This window comes from Mauremys mutica, chromosome 1, assembly GCF_020497125.1.
Source record: "Mauremys mutica isolate MM-2020 ecotype Southern chromosome 1, ASM2049712v1, whole genome shotgun sequence".
Classification (NCBI taxonomy): domain Eukaryota; kingdom Metazoa; phylum Chordata; order Testudines; family Geoemydidae; genus Mauremys; species Mauremys mutica.
Window position 1 is genome coordinate 309218121 of NC_059072.1, and position 21378 is coordinate 309239498.

General features: G+C 42.0%; 1 protein-coding gene across 2 annotated transcripts in view; it reads left to right on the forward strand.

The window, feature by feature from the left end:
• The window catches only part of VPS36 (vacuolar protein sorting 36 homolog), a 34099-nt gene that overhangs the window by 8525 nt on the left and 4196 nt on the right, over positions 1–21378 (forward strand). For both annotated transcript variants that reach the window (XM_045014755.1, XM_045014745.1), the window contains exons 3-12: positions 5266–5336; positions 7811–7925; positions 8541–8630; positions 10492–10578; positions 14834–14866; positions 14984–15061; positions 16472–16606; positions 17695–17760; positions 18403–18467; positions 19370–19454. In XM_045014755.1, the coding sequence (XP_044870690.1) occupies positions 5266–5336; positions 7811–7925; positions 8541–8630; positions 10492–10578; positions 14834–14866; positions 14984–15061; positions 16472–16606; positions 17695–17760; positions 18403–18467; positions 19370–19454 (825 nt within the window). The remainder of the gene's footprint in view (positions 1–5265; positions 5337–7810; positions 7926–8540; positions 8631–10491; positions 10579–14833; positions 14867–14983; positions 15062–16471; positions 16607–17694; positions 17761–18402; positions 18468–19369; positions 19455–21378) is intronic.

Genomic DNA, 21378 nt, shown 5'->3' on the forward strand with positions numbered 1-21378 from the left:
TTTTATTGTTCAAGCACATTCCGTTTTTCTACTATCAACACTCATGTCTGAAAAAGGGCAGGGATAGGCATTAAGGTTTATTCTCTTCCCCAGCATACAAAGCAAGAGAGAATCTAAGGCTGTGTACTAGAAACTGTTATTCTTGAGACTGATCCCCAATTGTTCAAGTAGGTAGAAATCCACAACTCCTAAAGATCAAAATCAAACAGACGCATCATGATGGAAATCCCTGTCCCAAAAGCCCATTGTCACTGGAAGCATCTTCTTTAACAAAGCCCTAGAAGACAGGATAACAAGAAGGTCTGAGGCCACCAAAAAAAAAAAAAAAATCCTTGTTTTGGTGTTGTGACTAGAATTCTGTTGTAAACCATACAAGCCTTTGCAAGGCTTTGGGTCACAGCCTTGAAATGTCCCCGAGAGCAGGGTACTACCGAGAAGGGGGTCTTATGCCATAAATTCCTTTCCCATTTCCTTTTTCTCACCTTAAAAAGCATCAGAACAATGAGGGATGGAGCAACAAAACTCCCTAAAACTAGTCAAAATGCTAACAGAAATGAAAGTTAAACAGCGCTGATGAAGTCCTGAGTTCTGTTCATGCCCTGTCTCTGTTGTTTCTTTTTCACATGGTATCAAAGTAATGTTACTTGTAAAATTTATACAAGTATTATCCACAAAAATAGCTATATCAAAAGAACATTATTAAGGTTACAAAGTCAAGCACTCGGTTAGGAAAGCCAGAATTAAGGTTGCCTGTGCAATGTTAGTTTGACCCCCTTGTGGGTATGCATTATGATAGTCTTTAAATACATGATGACATACTATTTTTTTCCACAGTCTCTGCTAAGCATCTGCAAACTGCGATTCTTCAAAAGCTTGTAACTAAACTGAGTGTGGGTGGATTTTCACAAGGATGGCAAACAGCATATCTCTGACCCAAATTTCAAGTCCCTGTTCCACAAGATAGAGGTCCTAGAGCTGTTTAAAGAAAAGGTTCCAGAATTTTTTAACATGGGCAAAACAATATATTTTTTCCATAACCTTGTTCTAAGAAACAGACAAACTGTTTTGGCTGAAATTTTCCTAAGTAATTCAACCTGAGGGAGACAGCACAGAACATTTCAGCCAAATGGTTAAAGTTTGGCAAAGTTATAAGCAGAAAACAGGGTCTCATAATGTCAGACTACTTTAGTAATATCCCCACTGATCATTATTTTTAGATACTGCATCTTCTGTGCAAACAAAACAGTGATAAACAGCAGCAGCGTTTTATAGCTGCTATATGGTCACGTACCATCTGTATTTGGTCAGTACAGGAAAATACTGTGATTTCCAAAATACTAAATACTGAATTCTTCCTAGTTTGGTGCATAGCTGTGTTGTTCTAAGCTGGTGTTAATGAGAATGTTGGGCATTAGAAAATAAATACAAATAAGTTCTGTGATCTCAGACCAGGGCCTCCCAGAGGATTCAGGGGGCCTGGGGCAAAGCAATTTCAGGGGCCCCTTCCATAAAAAAAATTGCAATACTATATTCTCGTGGGGGCCCCTGCGGGACCCAGGGCAAATTGCCCCAACAGGTAATGCCTCCATGGGAGGCCCTGGGAAAAATAAACCTTCCGCATCTCAGTACAAACCCAGTTTTGAGAAAACTTCTTTACAAGGTATCACCGGTTCTCAGCATCAGCTAGTGCTAAAAGGCACTAAAGCTCATTAAAAGGGTTGGACAAATATTTTCCATCAAAACTTTTTTTGGATCGAAAACTAGGGGCTTTTAAAAAGCAGAAAAAAATCATGGACAATGTCTGCTTTCCTCCAAAATTCGTTGTTTTTTTTTTTAATTAAAAAGCTGAAATTAGTCTGCCAAAACCTGAACATGGTTTGAGGTTTCAGAAGTGTGTGGCCAAATATTTGCTGCTTGCTTTGTTTGACTGTTTTAAAGAAACAATAAAAAATTCTGCTTAAAAAAAAATCCAAAACTTTTGAACCACCTCAGCTTGTGACCAAATGCCTGAGCCCATCCAGTCAGAGATTTTTCCAGGTTTCTGATACTCTGCTGGCTTCCTTGACTCATATCTGTCTCCATAACTTTGGGTTCATTTAGGTTAGAACATAAGAACGGCCATACTGGGTCAGACCAAAGGTCCATCCAGCCCAGTATCCTGTCTACCGACAATGGCCAATGCCAAGTGCCCCAGAGGGAGTGAACCTAACAGGTAATGATCAAGTGATCTCTCTCCTGCCATCCATCACCACCCTCTGACAAACAGAGGCTAGGGACACCATTCCTTACCCATCCTGGCTAATAGCCATTTATGGACTTAACCTCCATGCATTTATCTGTTTCCTAGGGACTGGCTCCATGGGGTCCCTCACAAACTGAAGATGGTTACTGTGGGTTTGTCTTTAGTATAGCCAGTGATGAGCTGCCAAAATCTTAACAATGGGTTCCCTATAAAAAGTTCTGATTTAACAACGGGTTCCCTATAAAAAGTTCTGATTTAAGGGATGTGCGACAGCATGTATTTTTTGTACCAATAGGGTTCCCATACGTCCATATTTTCCCAGGAGGTGATTAAGAACCGAAAAGCCTGACATGTCCAGGAAAATACAGATGTATTTTAACCCTACCTAAAGTTCTTTTTTAAAAAGATGGGGCTGAACTAGAAATGAGCTCCGTTTCACATGTGTGGGTGGTGATCAGGGACAGTCTCAATTTTTGGGTCTTTTTCTTATATAGGCTCCTATTACCTCTCACCCCCGTCCCGATTTTTCACACTTGCTGTCTGGTCACTCTAGGGTGTGCACATGTGTGGGTCCCAGCTGCTCCCTGCTCCCCCCCTCATTAAAGCAGGTGTGCAGGGTTACTGCCCTGGGAACTGCAGGGCACCAGTGGATGTGGGGCTGGCTGCAGATAGGGGCGTGGGGCAGGGCTAGCTGGAGGCAGGGAGTGACACAGGCTGGCTGTGGGCAGGTGATGCAGACGGGCGGGCTGCGGGTGGCTGTGGGCAGGGGGTGGGGCAGAGGGCGGCTGTGGGCAGGGGCTGGCTGCGGCTGGCTGGGGGCAGGGGCTGGCTGGGGGCTGGGGGTGGCTGGGGGCAGGGGCTGGCGGCGGGTGGCTGTGGGCAGGGGGTGGGGCAGGGGCTGGCTGCGGGCAGAGGGCGGCTGTGGGCAGGGGGTGGGGCAAGGGGTGGGACAGGGGGCGGCTGGGGGCTGGGGCTGGCTGGGGGCAGGGAGGGCTGGGGGGGCTGGGGGCAGGGGCTGGCTGTGGGCAGGGGGGGCAGGGGCTGGCTGGGGGCAGGGGGTGGCTGTGGGCAGGGGGTGGGGCAGGGGGCGGCTGGGGGTGGCTGGGGGCAGAGGGCGGCTGTGGGCAGGGGGTGGGGCAGGGGCTGGCTGCGGGCAGGGGGTGGCTGTGGGTGGCTGGGGGCAGGGGGTGGCTGGGGCTGGCTGGGGGCAGGGGGTGGCTGGGGGCAGGGAAGGCGGGGGAGGGGCGCAGATACTCACACGGGGGGCGGGGGCTGGGAGCAGCAGGACGCAGCCGGGGACTCACCAGGCAGCAGCAGGAGCCCCAGGGCCAGAGGTCCAAAGAGCAGGAGCAGCAACAGGGCCAGGAGGCAGCTCACATGGCTCTCGCAGCACAGCGCAGCGCCCCCCGGTGGCCGGGAGGAGGAATTACAGGCTTCCCAGGCAGAGCCCATCAAAGCTTCCCTCACAGGGAAGCTAGTTAACAAGCGGTTCTAAAACCGCTTCTAAATTTAACAACGGGTTCGTGCGAACCGGCTCCAGCTCACCCCTGAGTATAGCTTATGTACATACTCCACAAACTGAGCATTTGAGCTTGTTCCAGAATCTGGGATGAGCCTATGTTGTGAAAACTGAAATGCTCAAAATAGCACATGCATGTGAATGGAAACGGTGCTAAAATTAAATTAACCCAAGAATTCTCAAACTGGAGGTCGGGACCCCTCAGGGGGTCACGAGGTTATTACTGGGGGGCGTGAGCTGTCAGCCTCCACCTCAAACCCCGCTTTGCCTCCAGCATTTATAATAGTGTTAAATATATTTAAAAGTATTTTCAATTTATAAGGGGGTGGGAGAGGTCACACTCAGTGGTTTGCTATGTGAAACGGGTCACCAGGACAAAAGTTTGAGAACCACTGAATTAACCCCTCTGAAGCCTCAGGGAATGCAGGGGAGGGGGGCCTCCCTTGGTAGGGTTGGGCAAGATATTGCTCTTCTCATGTGATCCCTCCCCCAGTGGCTAATTTGAAATGAAGCTACCCTCCCCTGACATGAATCTCCCTAGTGGCACTGAAATTAAATATAGACAATAATTTGGCATTTGAGAAGTGAAAGGGATGGTAGCCCTAATGGAAAAGCTAACAGCTTGGCTCTTCTGCAAGCCTCAAACTGCTGAATGAGCTTTAGGGTAGGGAAGGCTGTGCCTCCTAAACAGCCTGGCCCTGCCCCCTATCTGACCCCCACCCACTTCCTGCCCCCGACTGCCCGCCCCCCTCAGAATCCCCAACCCATCCTGCTCCTTGTCCCCTCACCGTCCCCCAGAGATCCCCCCCCAACCACCATCCTGGGACCCCACCCCTGTCCCCTGACTGCCCCTCCGGGCGGCCCTGTCTCAGACTCCCACTGCATGCTTAAGCCAACTGTCTGTCTGTCTATCGCCTCCTTTTGCTTCTTTGTCAGAACATCTTTTCAGTGGTGTGTAACCTGCATGGAGACCTTTACACTTCTAGTCAGTTCAACTGTTTTTGGATTTAGGAAGTTAAAAAATGAGGTATCTACAAGAAGCAATTGTTACCTTTTTTCATTGTCTTTGCCTGCATGATGCCAGTGTGTAAGATTTTTGTAGTTGGGTCCTTGACTTACCTGTATGTGAAGCATCTAATTCTTTCTGACCACTCTACAAATAATAATAAATTTGTATACCACCTAAAATGCCTAGAAACCCAGTGGCTGAGTTAAGGACATTGTGTCAGTCCTAAGTCCCTTCCTTGCCTGATTATCTAACAATTATAACTTCATGTTCACTTTTTAGTTTTCAGTTTAAATTCCTTTTTAAATAGTAGTGTAAGGATAATTTTCTATTGCAACCAGCATCATCTTCTATATGGAATGGCTTTTGGGATAACCTCCTACAAATATTAGTGCTGTTGACTTTTTTATTTATTAAAAGAGGACAAAAATGTGTTTTCTACAAACCATTCAAGAAAATAGCTTTTAATTTCTAGTTATTTTGTGTTGCTTATTCTAGGAATGCTGCATTGCTATCCCTCTTTCTCAGATTGTCTTCATTGAAGAGCAAGCAGCTGGGATAGGAAAAAGGTAAGGTGTGTGTGTCTCTTTCACTTTGGAAGCTTAGGCACATAGGTTATGTGCCATGCTCAAGATCACACAAGAAGTCTGTGGTAGAGCCCAGGAATGTAACATAGATGTCCTGATTACAATCCATGAGACCATTCTTCCTCTCTTACAATAAGATACAAGGATCAAATAGGGCAGAGGGTCATTATGAAAAATTGTATATGGGTTTCTTGATTTGCTAAATAATTGCCCTGTAATCAGTGATTAAGTTTGTGATTCAGTCTTCTGCTTTGTAGCAATGAATAATTGGTTTATCTTGCTTAATCAGCAGTGCCGTTGTGATAAGCTAGTGTTCAAATTTAGGTCTCAGACCGGGTCTCTTGCTCTGCAAGGCTGGTTGGGGGTAGGAACCCAGCAGAGGAGCATACTGCTCAGTTCTCAGCAGGTGTAACTTACACCACCATCTAACTGATTCTGAAGGAGAGACCAATAACTGGGGCCCTCTCATTTGACAGATAATTAGAGCAGTATGATATGTATGCAACAAGAGAGAAGTTAACACCGAAGGAAAAATAAAGCTTTTATGAAGAAGTGTGTCTGGTCTACATCTGATTTTGCCTGTGTCCGGGATGTTATAAGCAGATCAAATTGCTTCAGCCTGCAGGGAGACATTATCCCAATTGATAGACTCATACACTGGGGCTTGTGAGATCTTGTGCTAGAGGATGTGACTAAATCAGAGTATTGACAAAATAGATACACCTCTACCCTGATATAACGTGGTCCTCAGGAGACAAAAAAATCTCACTGCGTTATAGGTGAGACCGCATTATATCAAACTTGCTTTGCCCCCCAATCCTTGTTCCCAGACCGCCTCCTCAAGAGACCCCCCCATCCCTAATCACCTCCAGGATCCCACCCCCTACCCAACCCCCCTGTCCCCTGACTGCTCCGACCCCATCCAACTCCCCCGCCAGGCACTCACCGGCAGCGGCAGGAAGCAGAGCAGCCCGGCCCCAGTCCGCTCCACCCTGCCAGCTCCCAGCCACGGCACTCCGCTTCCTGCCGTCGGTGAGTGTGGAGAGGTTGGGGAAAGGATGCCCCCCTGCACTCACCTGCGGCGGGAAGTGGAGCGATGTGGCCCCAGCCTGCTCCACTTTCTTTGCACTGGCCCCAGCCGTGTTGCTGGGGGGTGGCTGGGGAAAGGTCCTGCACTCACCTACACTGGGAAGCGGAGTGGAGCTGGCTGGAGCTGGGCTGCTCCATTTCCTGCTGCCGGTGAGTGCGGGGAGGTTGGGGAAAGGGCGCCCTCTGCCTCACAAGCGGCAGAAAGCAGAGCACTGCGTCTGGGAGCTGGCGGAGTGAAGTGGGCTGGGTTCGGACTGCTCCGCTTCTGCTGCTGCTGGTGAGTGCTGGGGGGATCCCTTCCCCCAAGCCCCCTCCCCCAAGCGACACAGCTGGGGCTGGGGCGAGGGAAGCAGAGCAGGCTGCTCCCGGCCCTCCGCTAATCCCCCGGGCCTCTCTGGGATTGCGGGGCCCCCAAAAGTGCCCTCCCACAGCTCCTGCTCCCGAAACCCTGTGGGGGAGCCCCTGATTGCCCCTGAGACCCTGTACCCCTTATCAAACCCCTCAACCCCAGCCTGGCCCGACACCCTTAACACGCTGCTCAGAGCAGCATGTCAGAGCTTTACTGTGTTGTATGCAAACCCGCGTCCTATCGGGTCACGTTATATCGGGGTAGAGATGTATATTATTAAAGATGGACAAGAATAATAGAATTATTGTGATGAAGTGAGATGGGGGCTATTATATTTGCTGAAACAGTGCTCGTTCATGAGTTGTTTTGCTGTTGGGCTTCATTCTAGACCATGTTGCTTTCATGCATATGTTAGCCTTGGATGTTGGTTTTGGATGAATTCATATGCAAATTCTTCTGCTGGCACACACGGTGAGACAGGTTAAACATAATATCGAGACCTTTTTATTTCCATGAGAAAGGTAGTGTGTTTTGGCAGCAGCTGTGAATCACTGTAAAGCCTTTGGGGGTTATGTTGCAGGTTGGAAACCTTAATCAAAGGTACGACTTGACAGTTTGTAGTTCAATTTCTTTTTCAGAAATCTGTGTTTGAACTTCTAATATTTATGCTAGATCACCTTTCTGAGCGTTGATTGTACATGTGTTTTATTATTAGTGAAGTTTTACATTTTTTTAGGGGTTACAGTATTTTTAATATGGACATTCTAGTATAGAGATAAAATATTCTTTTTTATATTCTATTATTAATATTATTTAATGTACTTGACTTTTATGAAAGTCCTGAAGGATTATCTGAAATGTTCTGAATTTAAATAACCATCAGTTTTTTGGGGGCTTAGGTAATATAGAACTAGGTTAAGCTTTTAAACCTGACTTGCACAATTAAGAAATATTATTTTATAAATAAGGGATATATCTTTTTTTCCTCTCCTTGCTCTCTCCCTACACCTTTCCTTAGTGCCAAAATAGTGGTTCATCTTCATCCAGCTCCTTCAAACAAAGAGCCTGGCCCATTCCAGAGCAGCAAATATTCCTACATCAAACTTTCTTTCAAAGAGCATGGTCAAATTGAGGTATGTGTACATACAGTGCAACCATATAGGTGGGATGTTTTGTCACAAATATTTCTGCTCTCCCAGTATTAGTGATACTATTAATCTTGCAGTATTTGCTGTGGAGCTGTGTGTGTAAGAGGACCTGTTGTCAATAATAAATAAACCATCACAACCAGCTAGCATTAACCCAAACTAAATGATTGGAATTACTCCATTGCAATTCCATCCACATGGCTGGATTAACATCATCTCATGATAACAGTAAATAACTGTTATCATGAGATTATCTATCATAACTGGATTGCTCAATTTTATTTTTAAAAAAGTCACCTTTGGACAGATACTGAGCCTGGAAATTTCAGCCTCATTAAGTGAAAGTTCTGGAAAGTTATGAATGTCTGGAAATAAGTAATCATGCCCGTTTAACTAACAATTGTTACAGCTACCATTGAAATGTATATGATTGCATGGTCTGTAACATTTTTTATCCTAAAAAATTAAGAGTCCAGTATAAATGTGACGTTATGGCATTTGATATTCAGTGGAATTCGTTTTGTTGATCACTGAGATGTTAAAAATACTCAAAAATATTCTACAAAACTTAGATTGACTTTTTTTTTTAAACATATGCAGTTCTATAGACGGTTGTCAGAAGAAATGACACAGAGGAGATGGGAGAACATGCCTGTTTCTCAGACCATTCAAATTAACAGGGGTCCACAGGTACTTACTAAATCCTTGATACTCTCGTCTGTATGTTAGACTTAGGTTCAGATCTCCAGTCTATTGTGTCCACTTTGTGCTGTCAACATAGCCATCGCCTACATCAGTCCCCCCCCACCTCTGGCATTCTGAGGTCAGAAAGGGGGCATGGCAGAGTGGAACTCCACCATGGCTGCTTCTCCACTGGCATAAACTGGAGCTGTTCTCTTGCAGTTCTCCCTTGTACTGGGGCTGAGCAGCTGGGTGTCCTCACTGCATCTGAGAAGAGCTCCAACACAAATGGGAACCTGCCCCTTAGATTATGTAGTTAAATACATTCAAAATAGAGTTAATGGTATTCTTGGAATGGCACAGAAGCGAGGAAATTCTAATTTATGAGTGAATATGGTGTTTGGTTTGATGTGCCATTTGTAGTCTTTTAATTATGCCTAGGTATTGAAACTCATGATGTAAAATAATCACATTCTGTGTAGAAACTTTTACAATATGAGACACACAAGGAAGATGAAGAATGGAGTTTCAGCCTTAATTTTAACCTTTCTTGGTTTTGTGGGTTCTAGACTCTTGATATTGCTTTAATATAGTCGCTTGAAGCCTGTGTGCATCATATGTGTGAGTAGCTATGATTTAAATGGACAGTTTCGATTATTGGGAATATCTTCAAGATGTGTGCCTATTAAATTGCTTTCCTTCATCTGTATTTTGAAAGTATAAACTCTTTGGGAATATCATCCTTTGTATTTGGAAACTGCTGGTGACATTTTGGGTACAGCCATCATATAAATGAGTTACAGTAGGGAGGATGGTGCTGTTGTCAATGGTGACAGAGAATAGGAGAGGACAGAGAGAGTTAAATTTGGCAATGTTAAATTTAAGTTGCCCATGAGACAGCTATGAGAAGATGTTGAGACTGGCTGAAATACAGATTGGATGGAAATAGGTCAGGAATGGAAAGGTAGATTTGTGCATATATATATAAAGGTGGTAGTTGAAGCCACGTACGCGGATGAGATTGCCCAAAGAAAAGGTGTAGACCAAGAAAAGGAGGGAATCAAGGACTGAGACTTCTGGGACACAGAGAGTTGGAGAATCTAAAAGAATGAGCAGAGAGATGGTGAGAGAACCAGGAGCGGATGGAAACTCAAGGGTTTGCAAGGTTTTAAGGAAAGAACTATTGAGTGTCAAAATCAATAGGAAGGACAAGGAGAATGAGGGTGGACTTAGAGACCTGGAGGCTAGGCCAGGAAGAGGCTGATAAATTTCATATGACTCTCCAATTTAGTAAAAGGATATCACTCCATATGTTGCATGTAGGTGTCACATGCTATCTGTATGATGCACTATCAGTAAATGGGATGAATGTCCAACCTTGTACCCTTCTAAATCTCCCCTCAGGGAAACCTATTCAGACTGTGATGGAACAATGGGGAGAACAACTTCCTAAGTCCAGGATCCTTACTGAAAATGCTCTACCGCTAGGCTTGCTCCAGTTAGACTAGGGAAGCATCAGTTTGATCATCACAGCTTATCTCTACTGTCTCTGTATCATACAAGAGATGCTATGTTCTTTATCATTATACTAACAGTTTAAATAGCATGTTTGTCATGTAGTATTCTGTAGCAAATCTATATTCAGTGTATTTTTATTTGTAAAAAGTTGTTCTACATAAACTATGACCTTGATTTAAGGAATGTTATTCAGGAAATTAGCTGTATTATAGATCATTAACAATCATTACATTTTACTTAGTTCTTTGTGGGACATTTTCCTTTGTTGTAAATCTAAACTCTTTCCCAGGGAGGTGAGAGAACTCTTAACATTTCCTTCCTTTTCTTTTCTTTAAACTATTTTCTTTTGCAGGCAGGAAGAATAAGGGCCGTAGGAATTGTAGGTATTGAGAGGAAATTAGAAGAGAAGAGAAAAGAGACTGACAAAAACATTTCTGAGGTAAATACTGCTCAAGTTTCAAGGTCAGCCATCTGCATTCTCTCAGACTTTCTTCTAGATGCAGCGGTGTACTGTTTCATTGTAGAGAGTTTTAAAACTCTGTACCAATTACACATGTGTAACTTACAGTTATGTCTGTTTAACTAGCTTATCCCAGGTGTTTAAGAATATTTCATTTAAATGCTCCCTTTTGAGAAGGACATTCATTGGCACCAAATGCTTTCTGTGTTTATGGATTTCAATACAGTTGGAAGGCAAAGTTCAATGGCCTTTCATTGGGGGGAAGCAGAACAAAGAGCCTTCTACAGAAAGAGACCAGTCCAATAAGACTATTGTCTTAGTAGGTCTAATTATGGATCAATTGAGGATTAGGTATTCATTTACCAGGTGTATTGTTCATAGGGGTTTTAAATATGTAAATAATTATTACACAGTAAATGTATCTAACAGAAATTCATATTTTTACATTTTAATTTGTTTATAATTTATGCATGGCAAAGTGTTCAATAATCAGATGTCACAGTAATTTCTGCAAAAATATTGGCCAAAGAGAAAACAAACCCCTTCTCCCACAAACAGTCCCATAGTTGAATTTGAGATATTACATGTACAACAGAAGCTTATTTCTCCTGTCCCCACCTCATTCTCTTCCTCTCCTTAAATCCTTTTGACCAGTGTTTCTTAACCTTTTTGATACAGGGACTGGCTTGCTGCCTTCCTCAACTGTGTCAGGGAGATCTCAGGGACTGGCACTGGTGCACAGACCAGTAGCTGAGAAACACTGCTTTAGACACTATATCTAATGAAACAATCCCGAGATTGCAAATAAAGAGAAGATTATACTGGTTTTGTCACAGTAATAGAGATGGATTTGAAACATCAAGAAGTCCTCATAAATTAACTATAACAGATTCATTCATATGGCAACTGTTTGTATCAGAACATTGCAAAATAAAAAAAAGACCTCACGGATCCAGTTTACAGGAAATTTGTACCTGTTTTGTGAACACTTTTACTGTGATCTTTCAATTATTACTAGCATTAAAGGTTTTTTGTTTTTCTGCCTATTTATGAAGAAGGTAATGAATGAAGTTACTTGTGTATATAATTCAAAAGGTATTGTCTGGTTATTTTTTCCTCACTGACTTTGTCAGAGAGTAAAAGAAATCCATTTGTGTGAGTTGTATGAACAAAGGAAAAACATGATTTGTGAAATCCTGCCTTCCCCCAGCTTTAAATGTTATAAATGACTTAATTTCAAAAGTGGTGCCCTGGGTTCCACGAAAAGGTTTCCTGCATCTGCTGTTCGCTGCTGATAAGAATCCAGTTCTTTAGCCTTTTGTTTATCTGAGGAAGTTCCTGTTAGGTGTGTGCACATTTCCCTTTGTTTCCAGGCCTGCCCTGAGTGAATCGGTCAGAGGAGGAACTATACACAACATGCTATTTATTTAGCTAAGTCAAGGATATTTTTTAATGGGTGATGTTTTCATGCATGTTGTTGAGATTGGAGTTAAACCAGTAAAAGCCTGGATATAAAAACTTTTTGTTTGTTGATATTAAAATACAATATGATAGAAGCTCCTTAATTCATGCTAGTGCCTGAGAGACACATTACAAATTTACAGAATTTGGCAAATTAGCAAGTAAGTCAACAAATACTTTTAAAAGAAAAGACAAATATCTGTGCTCTGACAAGGGTAATTCATTATTCTATGCGAATATATTATAATTTCTTTAAAACTCCATATTAAATTTTTGCCAAGATGTATGGGGAGTGATTGTCATTTGACTACAGTAACTCTCTCCACTTAACATCTTCTCTCTTAACATTGTTTCGATCTTATGTCCCTTCTCAATTACAGAACATGCTCCATTTAAAGTTGTGCAAATCTTCACTATAACGTCGTTTGGCTGCCTGCTTTGTCCACAGCTGGCAGCCCTCCATCAGCTTCCCTACGCCCCTGCCTCCTCCCCCCCCCACAGTGCCGCCCGCCTGCCAGCAGACCCTGCAGATCAGCGCCTTCCCCTGCCTCCTGCCCGCAGCAATCAGCTGGCTTGTGGCGTTCAAGAGGGAGGAGGGAGGGGGGAGGCGCGAGGACTTGGCGCGCAGGATCCCCGTCCCTCGCCTGCCTCCCAAATGCCACAAACCAGCTGATTGCCGTGGGCAGAAGGCAGGGGAGGGAGTGGGAATAGCGAGGACCCGGCATGCGGAGTAAAGGGGCAGGAGGGAAGAAGAGGCGGGTTAAGGGTGGGGGCTTGGGGGAAGAGGTGGCGTGGGCAGGCCAAGGGTTGAGCCCCCCGCCCCTGGTGCTTGCAGAGTAGGGGAAGCTGCTGCTGTGCAACGTGCTTCTCCTCGCCTACAGCACCTTCAGCCTCCTTGCCTGCCTCATTGTGTCCAGTGCCAGTGGGCTGTGCCTGTGTGGGGTAAGGCGGGGGCACCTCCCAACTATAGTACTTTACTGTATGGCAAAAAAAAAATTTCCCTGGAACCTAACCTCCCACTCCTGCCCCCATTTACAGTCATTTTGATGGGGAAACTGGATTTGCATAGCGTTGTTTCACTTAAAGTCACATTTTTCAGGAACATAACTACAACGTTAAGTGAGGAGTTACTGTATGTGGACTAGCAAGAGACAAGCTGGGTGAGGTAATATCTTTTATTGGACCAACTTCTGTTGGTGAAAAAGACAAGCTTTTGAGTTACACACAGAACTCTGCCATGCTTTTGTTACCTTCAGATTAGACTATAAAATCGTTGTTATCTTGGGACCATAGGCTGGCTACATTTGCGGTCTGGAGAGGTGTTCTAGCTGGGCTGCCCTCTTTATAAAAGGGAGGTGCTGTCCTCACAGATGTAACTGTGATGGTTCTAGGGTTCTGGGACTCCCCACATGCATTCACACACACACTTGGTCCCAAATAATCTAAATTAATGACCACCTGGACACATTGCAAAAGCCATTTATTAGAGAGATTTTGAAGGAGGATTGAGGGTATGTCCCTGAGAGGGTAAAAGTGCCTTTCTGTGGCATTGATATATTGGCAGGCTAAATTCGCTTTTTTTCATGTGTATGATTATTTTTATGCTGCTGGGTGGTAATTGTTATGTAATTGTAAGTCTTCTTACTTGTCAGCACACTTAGAGCATTTCTTTGGTTTTTATTGTTCAAATAAAATATGAAAAAGTGAAAGGCTTATCTGATGTTATGTACTTCATGCAGCAATTTTTATATTTGAGAACTTTACAGCTTTATTAAAGTAACTTGTATTTTAAAAATCCTGAAATAAATCATTGTCCTGTGGTGGAAATACAAATTTTTACATGTTTTTGTGGAAAAATTCCATAAAAGTTCATTGTAGTAAAAAAGTGGTACTTTATAGAAATATTTTAATTTCCCTCTGCTTTTATCAGATCTAGCAAGTACAGATTTTATCACAGGTACCTTTTATCTAATAATCCATCTCATAAGCCTGATTTCAAACAAGCCTTAATTGGGATCTTGTTTTGTGTCAGCATAATTTAGCTCAGCTAGACATCTATGTACCTAATTGCTTCTGAGAATCAAGTATTTAGATGCATAAATTTTCCCCACGAATAATTTTCAAAGCTTTATGTCTTCTCAGTTCAGAGTGGTGTGAAACGAACCTAGCAATCCATCTCCCTTGTTATTTCAAAATAATCTGTGATCTTGCCTGCTATTTTAGCAACGCCTACTGATAAAAGGCAGAATTGTGATGTCACTATGAGCATTTCCACAGTTGTATTGTGGGCTCTCCACAGGCCAAAATTAGATTATTGGTGTGTGTATGTGTATATGTATGAATAAAAAAATACACCTAACGTTTTTAGGAAGAAGGGGTAAACTTGATTAATTTAATTTATTTCAATTCTCAGTACTTTATCTCCCAGCTCTGTTATTTACATTTTGTAAATCAGTATTAAGTAGAAATTAGTGTGTGTCTTCCATGCAGGAAACCATAGAATTGTTTTACTTTCCTGTATACTTTCTGTTGTCCTTGTCTTGTCTGATTTTGATTATAAGCTCTCTGTGAAGGAAAAGTGCCTGTTTGTAAACCAGAGCATGAATTTATAACTCTAAACAGTTTGAAATGATAACATCCTGGTCTAAAGCATTAGGTGCCCTAATATTGTTCAGAATTCTTGGAGTTTAGGAAGATCATTGGAAAAATTACTTCATTAAATCATTTAATTTCTTAAGGCAGACTATATTATAATGTCAAATTTTCATTTTAGGCTTTTGAAGATCTCAGCAAGTTAATGGAAAAGGTATGGGATGTGACATTTACCAGCACATCTATCTACATTTAAAGCAGTTATCTAACTTTTAATCAAAATGTCTGAATACACTGCTGAAAGCTGACATATTTGTGGGTGTTTTGGTAGGCTAAGGAAATGGTGGAGTTATCCAAATCAATAGCTAACAAAATTAAAGAAAAACAAGGTGACATCACGGAAGATGAGGTAAATATGCTTTCTTTCTAGATTTGACAAAAAAGCATTTTGTGAAATATCACTGTGTAAACAGCTATTGTGGTAATATTCATAATACAAGTAAATAATATTTTATTAATGTCCCATTTTTTCTTGACTTTTATTTAATGAAAAGCTTTCTTTATACAATATGGGCTTGGCTACACTTGAGAGTTGCAGCGCTGGGAGTTACAGCGCTGGTCGTACAGCTGTGTAGGGAAAGCGCTGGTGTGTGGCCACACTCACAGCTACCAGCGCTGCAGTGTGGCCACATTTGCAGCATTTGCAGCGCTGTTGGGAGTGATGCATTATGGGCAGCTATCCCAGCGTTCAAGTGGCAGCAACGTGCTTTTCAAAAGAGGGGGGTGGGGTATAGTGTGACAGGGAGCAGGGGAGAGAGAGAGAGAGAGTGGATTTTTGGAGCCAACACTGTGTTTCAGCTCCCTGCCTTGCAAAATCAGAAAATTTTCCCGACCCCTTACGCTTAACTGCAAACAGCCTGCAGACCAGATAAGCAGCTGCTCCAAGGGACTCCCTTTCTCCACCCCGCCCCCACTGTTTCTCTCGTCAAGCAAACACTCACTCATCCCCCTGCCTGCCTTATTCACAGGGTTTATCTCATTTGATTGTTCACTGAGTTACAGATTGATCACAGCAAACAGGAGCTGTGTTTGTTTTTTAGGTAAGCAGCTCCCGGAGCCCCGCATTCACAACAAAACAAAGAGAGGCTGCATAACAAAACAAAGAGAGTAATTAGTTAAAAGCATTCTGGGAAATCTCCTAATACCCTGGAGGCCAATAACAGTGCTGGTGTGTGGCCACACCCGACGAGCAGCGCTGCATCATCAGCGCTACACTCGTTACACCCCAAACAGACCAGGTGTTCAGCCAGCGCTGCAGCCAGGGAGTTGCAGCGCTGGATGTGCCTTGCAGGTGTGGACAGTTACTAAGTTGCAGCTCTGGAAAGCCTCCACCAGCGCTGCAACTCTCAAGTGTAGCCAAGCCCTTAATCCGAGCAGTGGGGCGAGAAAAGACAGTCAGTCCGATTGAAACCTTGTTTCAGAAATAATTACAATGAAGTGATTACAGGATGTGCATGTCTCTTCCCCACTTAGTTTGCTTTAAAAGGGGTCAGATGTGCAGGTTCCATTAACTAGGAGAAGATGACAATTTTCTGGTTTTCTTTTGGAGATTTCAGTGTCCCTTATAAATTTCTGAAGACTTGTGTACAGCTTGCCACCATTTTGATAAATGTATATTTTGGCCAATAGTTGGCATTGTATATTTTCAAATCTCCCAAAAATGCATTGAGGTCTACTATAAAAATAAAAGTGTAAAAGTTTTTTTTTTTTAAATAGAACTGTGAAATGACTGATACAACTTACTTTTCTTTTTATGTAGACTATCAGGTTTAAGTCTTATCTGTTGAGCATGGGTATAGCTAACCCAGTTACCAGGGAAACGCATGGATCTGGCACACATTACCATATGCAACTGGCAAAACAACTAGCTGGAATACTACAGACACCACTAGAGGTAAAGCACCTGAGATGCTCTTTTTGTGCATGTAGATGAGTTTTTAATGCAGTGCATTTCAGTATCATGGATCTTGACAGTGTCTCTTTTCAAGATCTAAGACTTCAGTAATACAACCTCAAATTCAGCTTTTAGAGGAGTCATCATTTTGCCTTTTAAGAACATTTATTCTCTTTCTCAGCAGAAATATCTAAAAGGAACTATGGGAATTCATATTTTCAGTAATGATTTCTCATCTTTCACATAAGAGAGTTTGTGTAATAGTTCTTCATAGCTCTGAATGAGCAGTTTCTATCCCTGGTGACTGTGGGTACAGCATTCATTCCTTGCCACAGAACTGTGCTTCTGAATCTAAGCTATTCTTTTAAAAATATGTTTCTGATCTATATGGTTGCAATGCTAACTTTGAATAAATGAATAGTGCATAAACCAATTGAGAGTTGTCTTCCTTGACTCAAAAGTGTGAGCAGCCCCATTAAGCACAATGGATTGCTAACTCTGAAACCTAAAAATAACAGTTTCAATGTAAACTTCATATATATCACTGCTATAATGCTGGCTACTAAACAGATTTTATTATCAGTTTTTCTATTTAATTCAATAAAATTTAAGTTTTTAATATATCTGAAGCTTGCCTCTTTGAAAAAGAATGTGTACATTCAATATGTATGTGAAACTCACATACTATCTCTTAGATTATTTTTTTTAACCTTACATTATGACCCTGTGAGTTCAAAAAACAGAAGCTCGATAAATGGTTAATAGATTTAATATAATGAAATTCCATGTACTTTTACTCTGTGTATTTTAACCTTGAAATAATTCACAATTCTTGAATTTTAGAATTGGTATTCTGCAATTTGAAATTATTAAAGAAAATTACTGTTTGAACACTGACCTATAATTTAGATATCATTGGTCTTGTCTGTGTAGGTTTTTAAATCAAGCTCATAGTTTATCTTCTCTGCTTTAATATGTCACGTGTTGCTTAAAACTTTCATCCATCCAAATGTTTTATTATATGCAAAATAGTGTGCTCTGTGTTCTAGGTTAATACAATTTCACTTATTGGCCTCATGTTTCCACAGGAACGAGGGGGAATAATGTCACTTACAGAGGTGTATTGTCTAGTAAACCGGGCTCGGGGATTGGAGGTAAGGGACTGGTTCTGTGGTATTCTTTGACAAAATCTGCTTGAGAAGGTACTTTAAAGAAAGAAGTGTCAAACAAATCTTTAACTGTCCACTGCATGCAGTCCAATTGCTTAAAATGATGGATGAATTGCTGTTCTTGTAATAGAAAATGGAGCTTTTGGGGGGGGGGGGGAAGGGGAGGTTCTCCCTTCCCTTCTCCCTCTCCCTGCTAATATTTAATCTTTGGCCATTTTCTATAGTATGTCATTCTGATGTGCCACTCCTGTAGTACCAATAAAGGAGGATGAGAGCTAGCATAAGAAAATGAAACCTACAAAAACCGGCAAAATAACAGGAGGGACAGACACAGAAATAATAAGGGAGGGGGAGAGAGAACCAGTAATCAAATAAATTACCTGAAGAGAGAAGTCATGAACAGAGTAATGTGGAAAAGAATAAGAAGAGAACAGAAAATGGAGTGTAAGGGTGAGAGAAGGCTGCAGGGGGAGGGGGATGAAAGGCGAAAATGCAATCGTGCACTACATCGTTGCTTGTTCTGTTATTTTTTTCATCTGTAATTGTCTGTTTTGTTTCTGTGCGTGTGTGAGATAATGTGTATTTAACATGTAAAATGTGAGTAAATATGTTCTTGTTTTTAAATAGTTGCTCTCTCCAGAAGATTTAGTAAATGCTTGTAAGATGCTAGTGGCACTGAAATTACCCCTAAGGTAAGAGTCCTTCATGTGCATTTCTAAATAAACTGTCAACTGTGGACCCTTGAGTCCCTTGCACAGACACAGTCTTGTGAAATGCCTTACCTTCCAAAATCCATTTTAATGTAAAATGTGAACCTATTTCTGTGTGTTACTTAATCTTCTAAGAGGTCAGTCAGCATTCATTCAATTTCCTATGTAATTTCCTTTAAGTTCATAAACATCACTTGTCTACTGATCCAACTTACAAGGACCCTCTTGCTGTACTTTATGAGCACCTTGCACTCTTTAATATGTGTTTATCCTCATAAGACCCCTGTGAGATAGGTATGGATTGCCCCCATTTCAGAAATGAGGCACTGAGAAGCTAAGTTATTTGCCCAAAGTCACGCAGGTAATGAGGAGGGAATTGAACCCAGATTTCTCATGTCCCAGGGTTGCACCCTACCCTTCCTTTCCTTTCCACAGATGTGACCCTCAGAAATAGTTTCACAGGGTCTTTCTTCAGGTGCAGTTAATAACACTAACACATACATACGTCCACCATTGTTTTACAGCATGAACAGAATTTACTTATGTTTCATGCAAAACTAAATTATATGATCCCTAAAAAATACAAATGTGGCTGAATTTAAGTTCCTGGGGTTTTATCTGCCAAATGTATATTTGGTGCATCTCTAATATCTTTGTTCACTTTGTTCAGTTAATTATTCTGTTTTCGTTTTGAAGATTCAGCAGTTGATTTTTATGTTGTTCAGTTTTGCTCTTTCAATTTTTTTCTTTTAGTTATTACAATAGATTGGTTGACATGTTATCACGTTAGACGTGTGAAACTAAGAGACTGCTAAAATACACACATTTTTCCGTTGTTGATTTGCAACTTTGGGTTTTTTTGGTCTTTTCCCTTTGATTTTTAGGCTTCGTCTATTTGACAGCGGTGTAATGGTGATTGAGCTCCAGTCCCACAATGAAGAGGAAATGGTGGCTTCTGCTTTAGAGACAGTATGTGAACTTCATTTCCTCCAGTAATCTGTCTGCTAGGGAAACTTAGACACATTAGGTGTAAAACTTGAAGTACAGGATTTCCTTTAGAGCTTTTGAAATTTTCCACTTCCAAAATCCTAAAACAATATTTTTTACTTAAATAGCATTTTTCATCTTCAGAGAGCTGTACACACGTTCATCTTAGGGCAGGTCTACTCTACCACTTAAGTCGCTCTAACTTACATCACTTAGGGATGTGGAAACCCCCCCGCCAGACAAGCAGAGAAGTCTTGCGCTGTCCACACCAGCGCTATGTTGGCAGGAGATGCTGTACCACTAATATAGCTTCCACTTCTCGCCAAGGTGGAGTAATTATGTTGACAGAAGACTGCTCTCCCGTCAGCAGAACATGTCTACACCAGACATGCTGCGCCGATGTAGTGCTGTAGTATAGACCTGCTCTAGATCACTGTTCACTCCTCAAGGAATAAATCTCTCTTAGGGTATGTCGACACTACCCGCCAGATTGGTGGGTAGTGATTGATCTATCGGGGATCGATGTATCGCGTCTCGTCTAGACGTGATAAATCGATCCCTGAACACGCTCCCCGTCGACTCTGGAACTCCACCAGGGCGAAAAACGGAAATGGAGTCGATGGGGGAGCAGTGGCCATCGATCCCGCACCGCGAGGATGCGAAGTAAGTGATTCTAAGTCGATCTAAGATACGTCGACTTCAGCTATGCTATTCTCGTAGCTGAAGTTGCGTATCTTAGATCGATCGATTTCCCCCACACACACACACCCCCGTAGACCAGGTCTTAGAGCTCTTGTCAGACCTCATTACCTTAAAGTCCTTCCCCAAATCTTTTGCATAGTAGGAAGAGTTTATTTGATGTCATGGTATTTGGCCCATACATTAACTAACTAAATTGGGCTTCAGACTGTGTGTGGTTTGATTGAAAGTATGTTTGAAAGCAGATATTAAATGTAGGTATGGAATGTGTGCTTGTTTTTGCTTGTATACGGTAACAGAACATTATATTTTACATTGAGTTTGTAACTTTGAGGAGACTGCCTGTGTTAGAGGGTACTGCATAGAGGTAGATTTGATTCATTAAAAAGGGCTAGTAGAGCACAATATAGTTAGCCGATAATGGTTCTGATCCATTTTGATACCTGAAATGCTTTTACTGCCACATCATCTGCTGTGTTTCCCTTGCATGTTATAGAACATAGCGCACACTCTTAATTTTCACATGCTGAGAAGGCTGCATGTTGGTGTTTCCAAAAGAAAATAGTCTTGTCAAGTTAGAAAATTTAGTGCTACCAGATTCACCTTTGCTCTTGAGACTTGAAATGGACTCCTCAGAATAATGTATATAAAACCAAATGTGCAGAACAATGTTCCTTCATTAAAAGGGACACTTTTAAACATCAAATACTTTCTCAAAACAAATGCCATAGCTATAATGCAAATAACACCTTTGATTATTAAGACTGAAGTATTTAAATACTGATTTCTTTTAGGACATTTCATGGATTTTTGTTAATTTTCTGCATTTCTTTCAAGAAAATAGACTCATTGGTTCTCCTTTTGGTTTTTAGTCAATTTTGTGGTGATGATGTATTAATTTGTTGTCTTCAGCAAGTGTGCTCAGCATTGTAAAAAAACAATCCCTTCTTCAGGCAGCTTTAAGCAGATACGTGGACATTATAAATAAGGTCAGACATACAGTGAGGAAGGTGGATTTATCACAAAGTGGTGTAGTTTTTTGACATAACACTAGGCTTCATAGACAAATATGCTGTCAGGAATGGACTTGAATTAAGAAAGATGGATGCCTTCCAAGAAAAGGAAGCCTCAGGGATATAGGCATTGAAGAAGACACAAGTGGGATAAGGTTGCAAAAGGAACAGGAGTGAGGTGTGAGTGGGGGGGA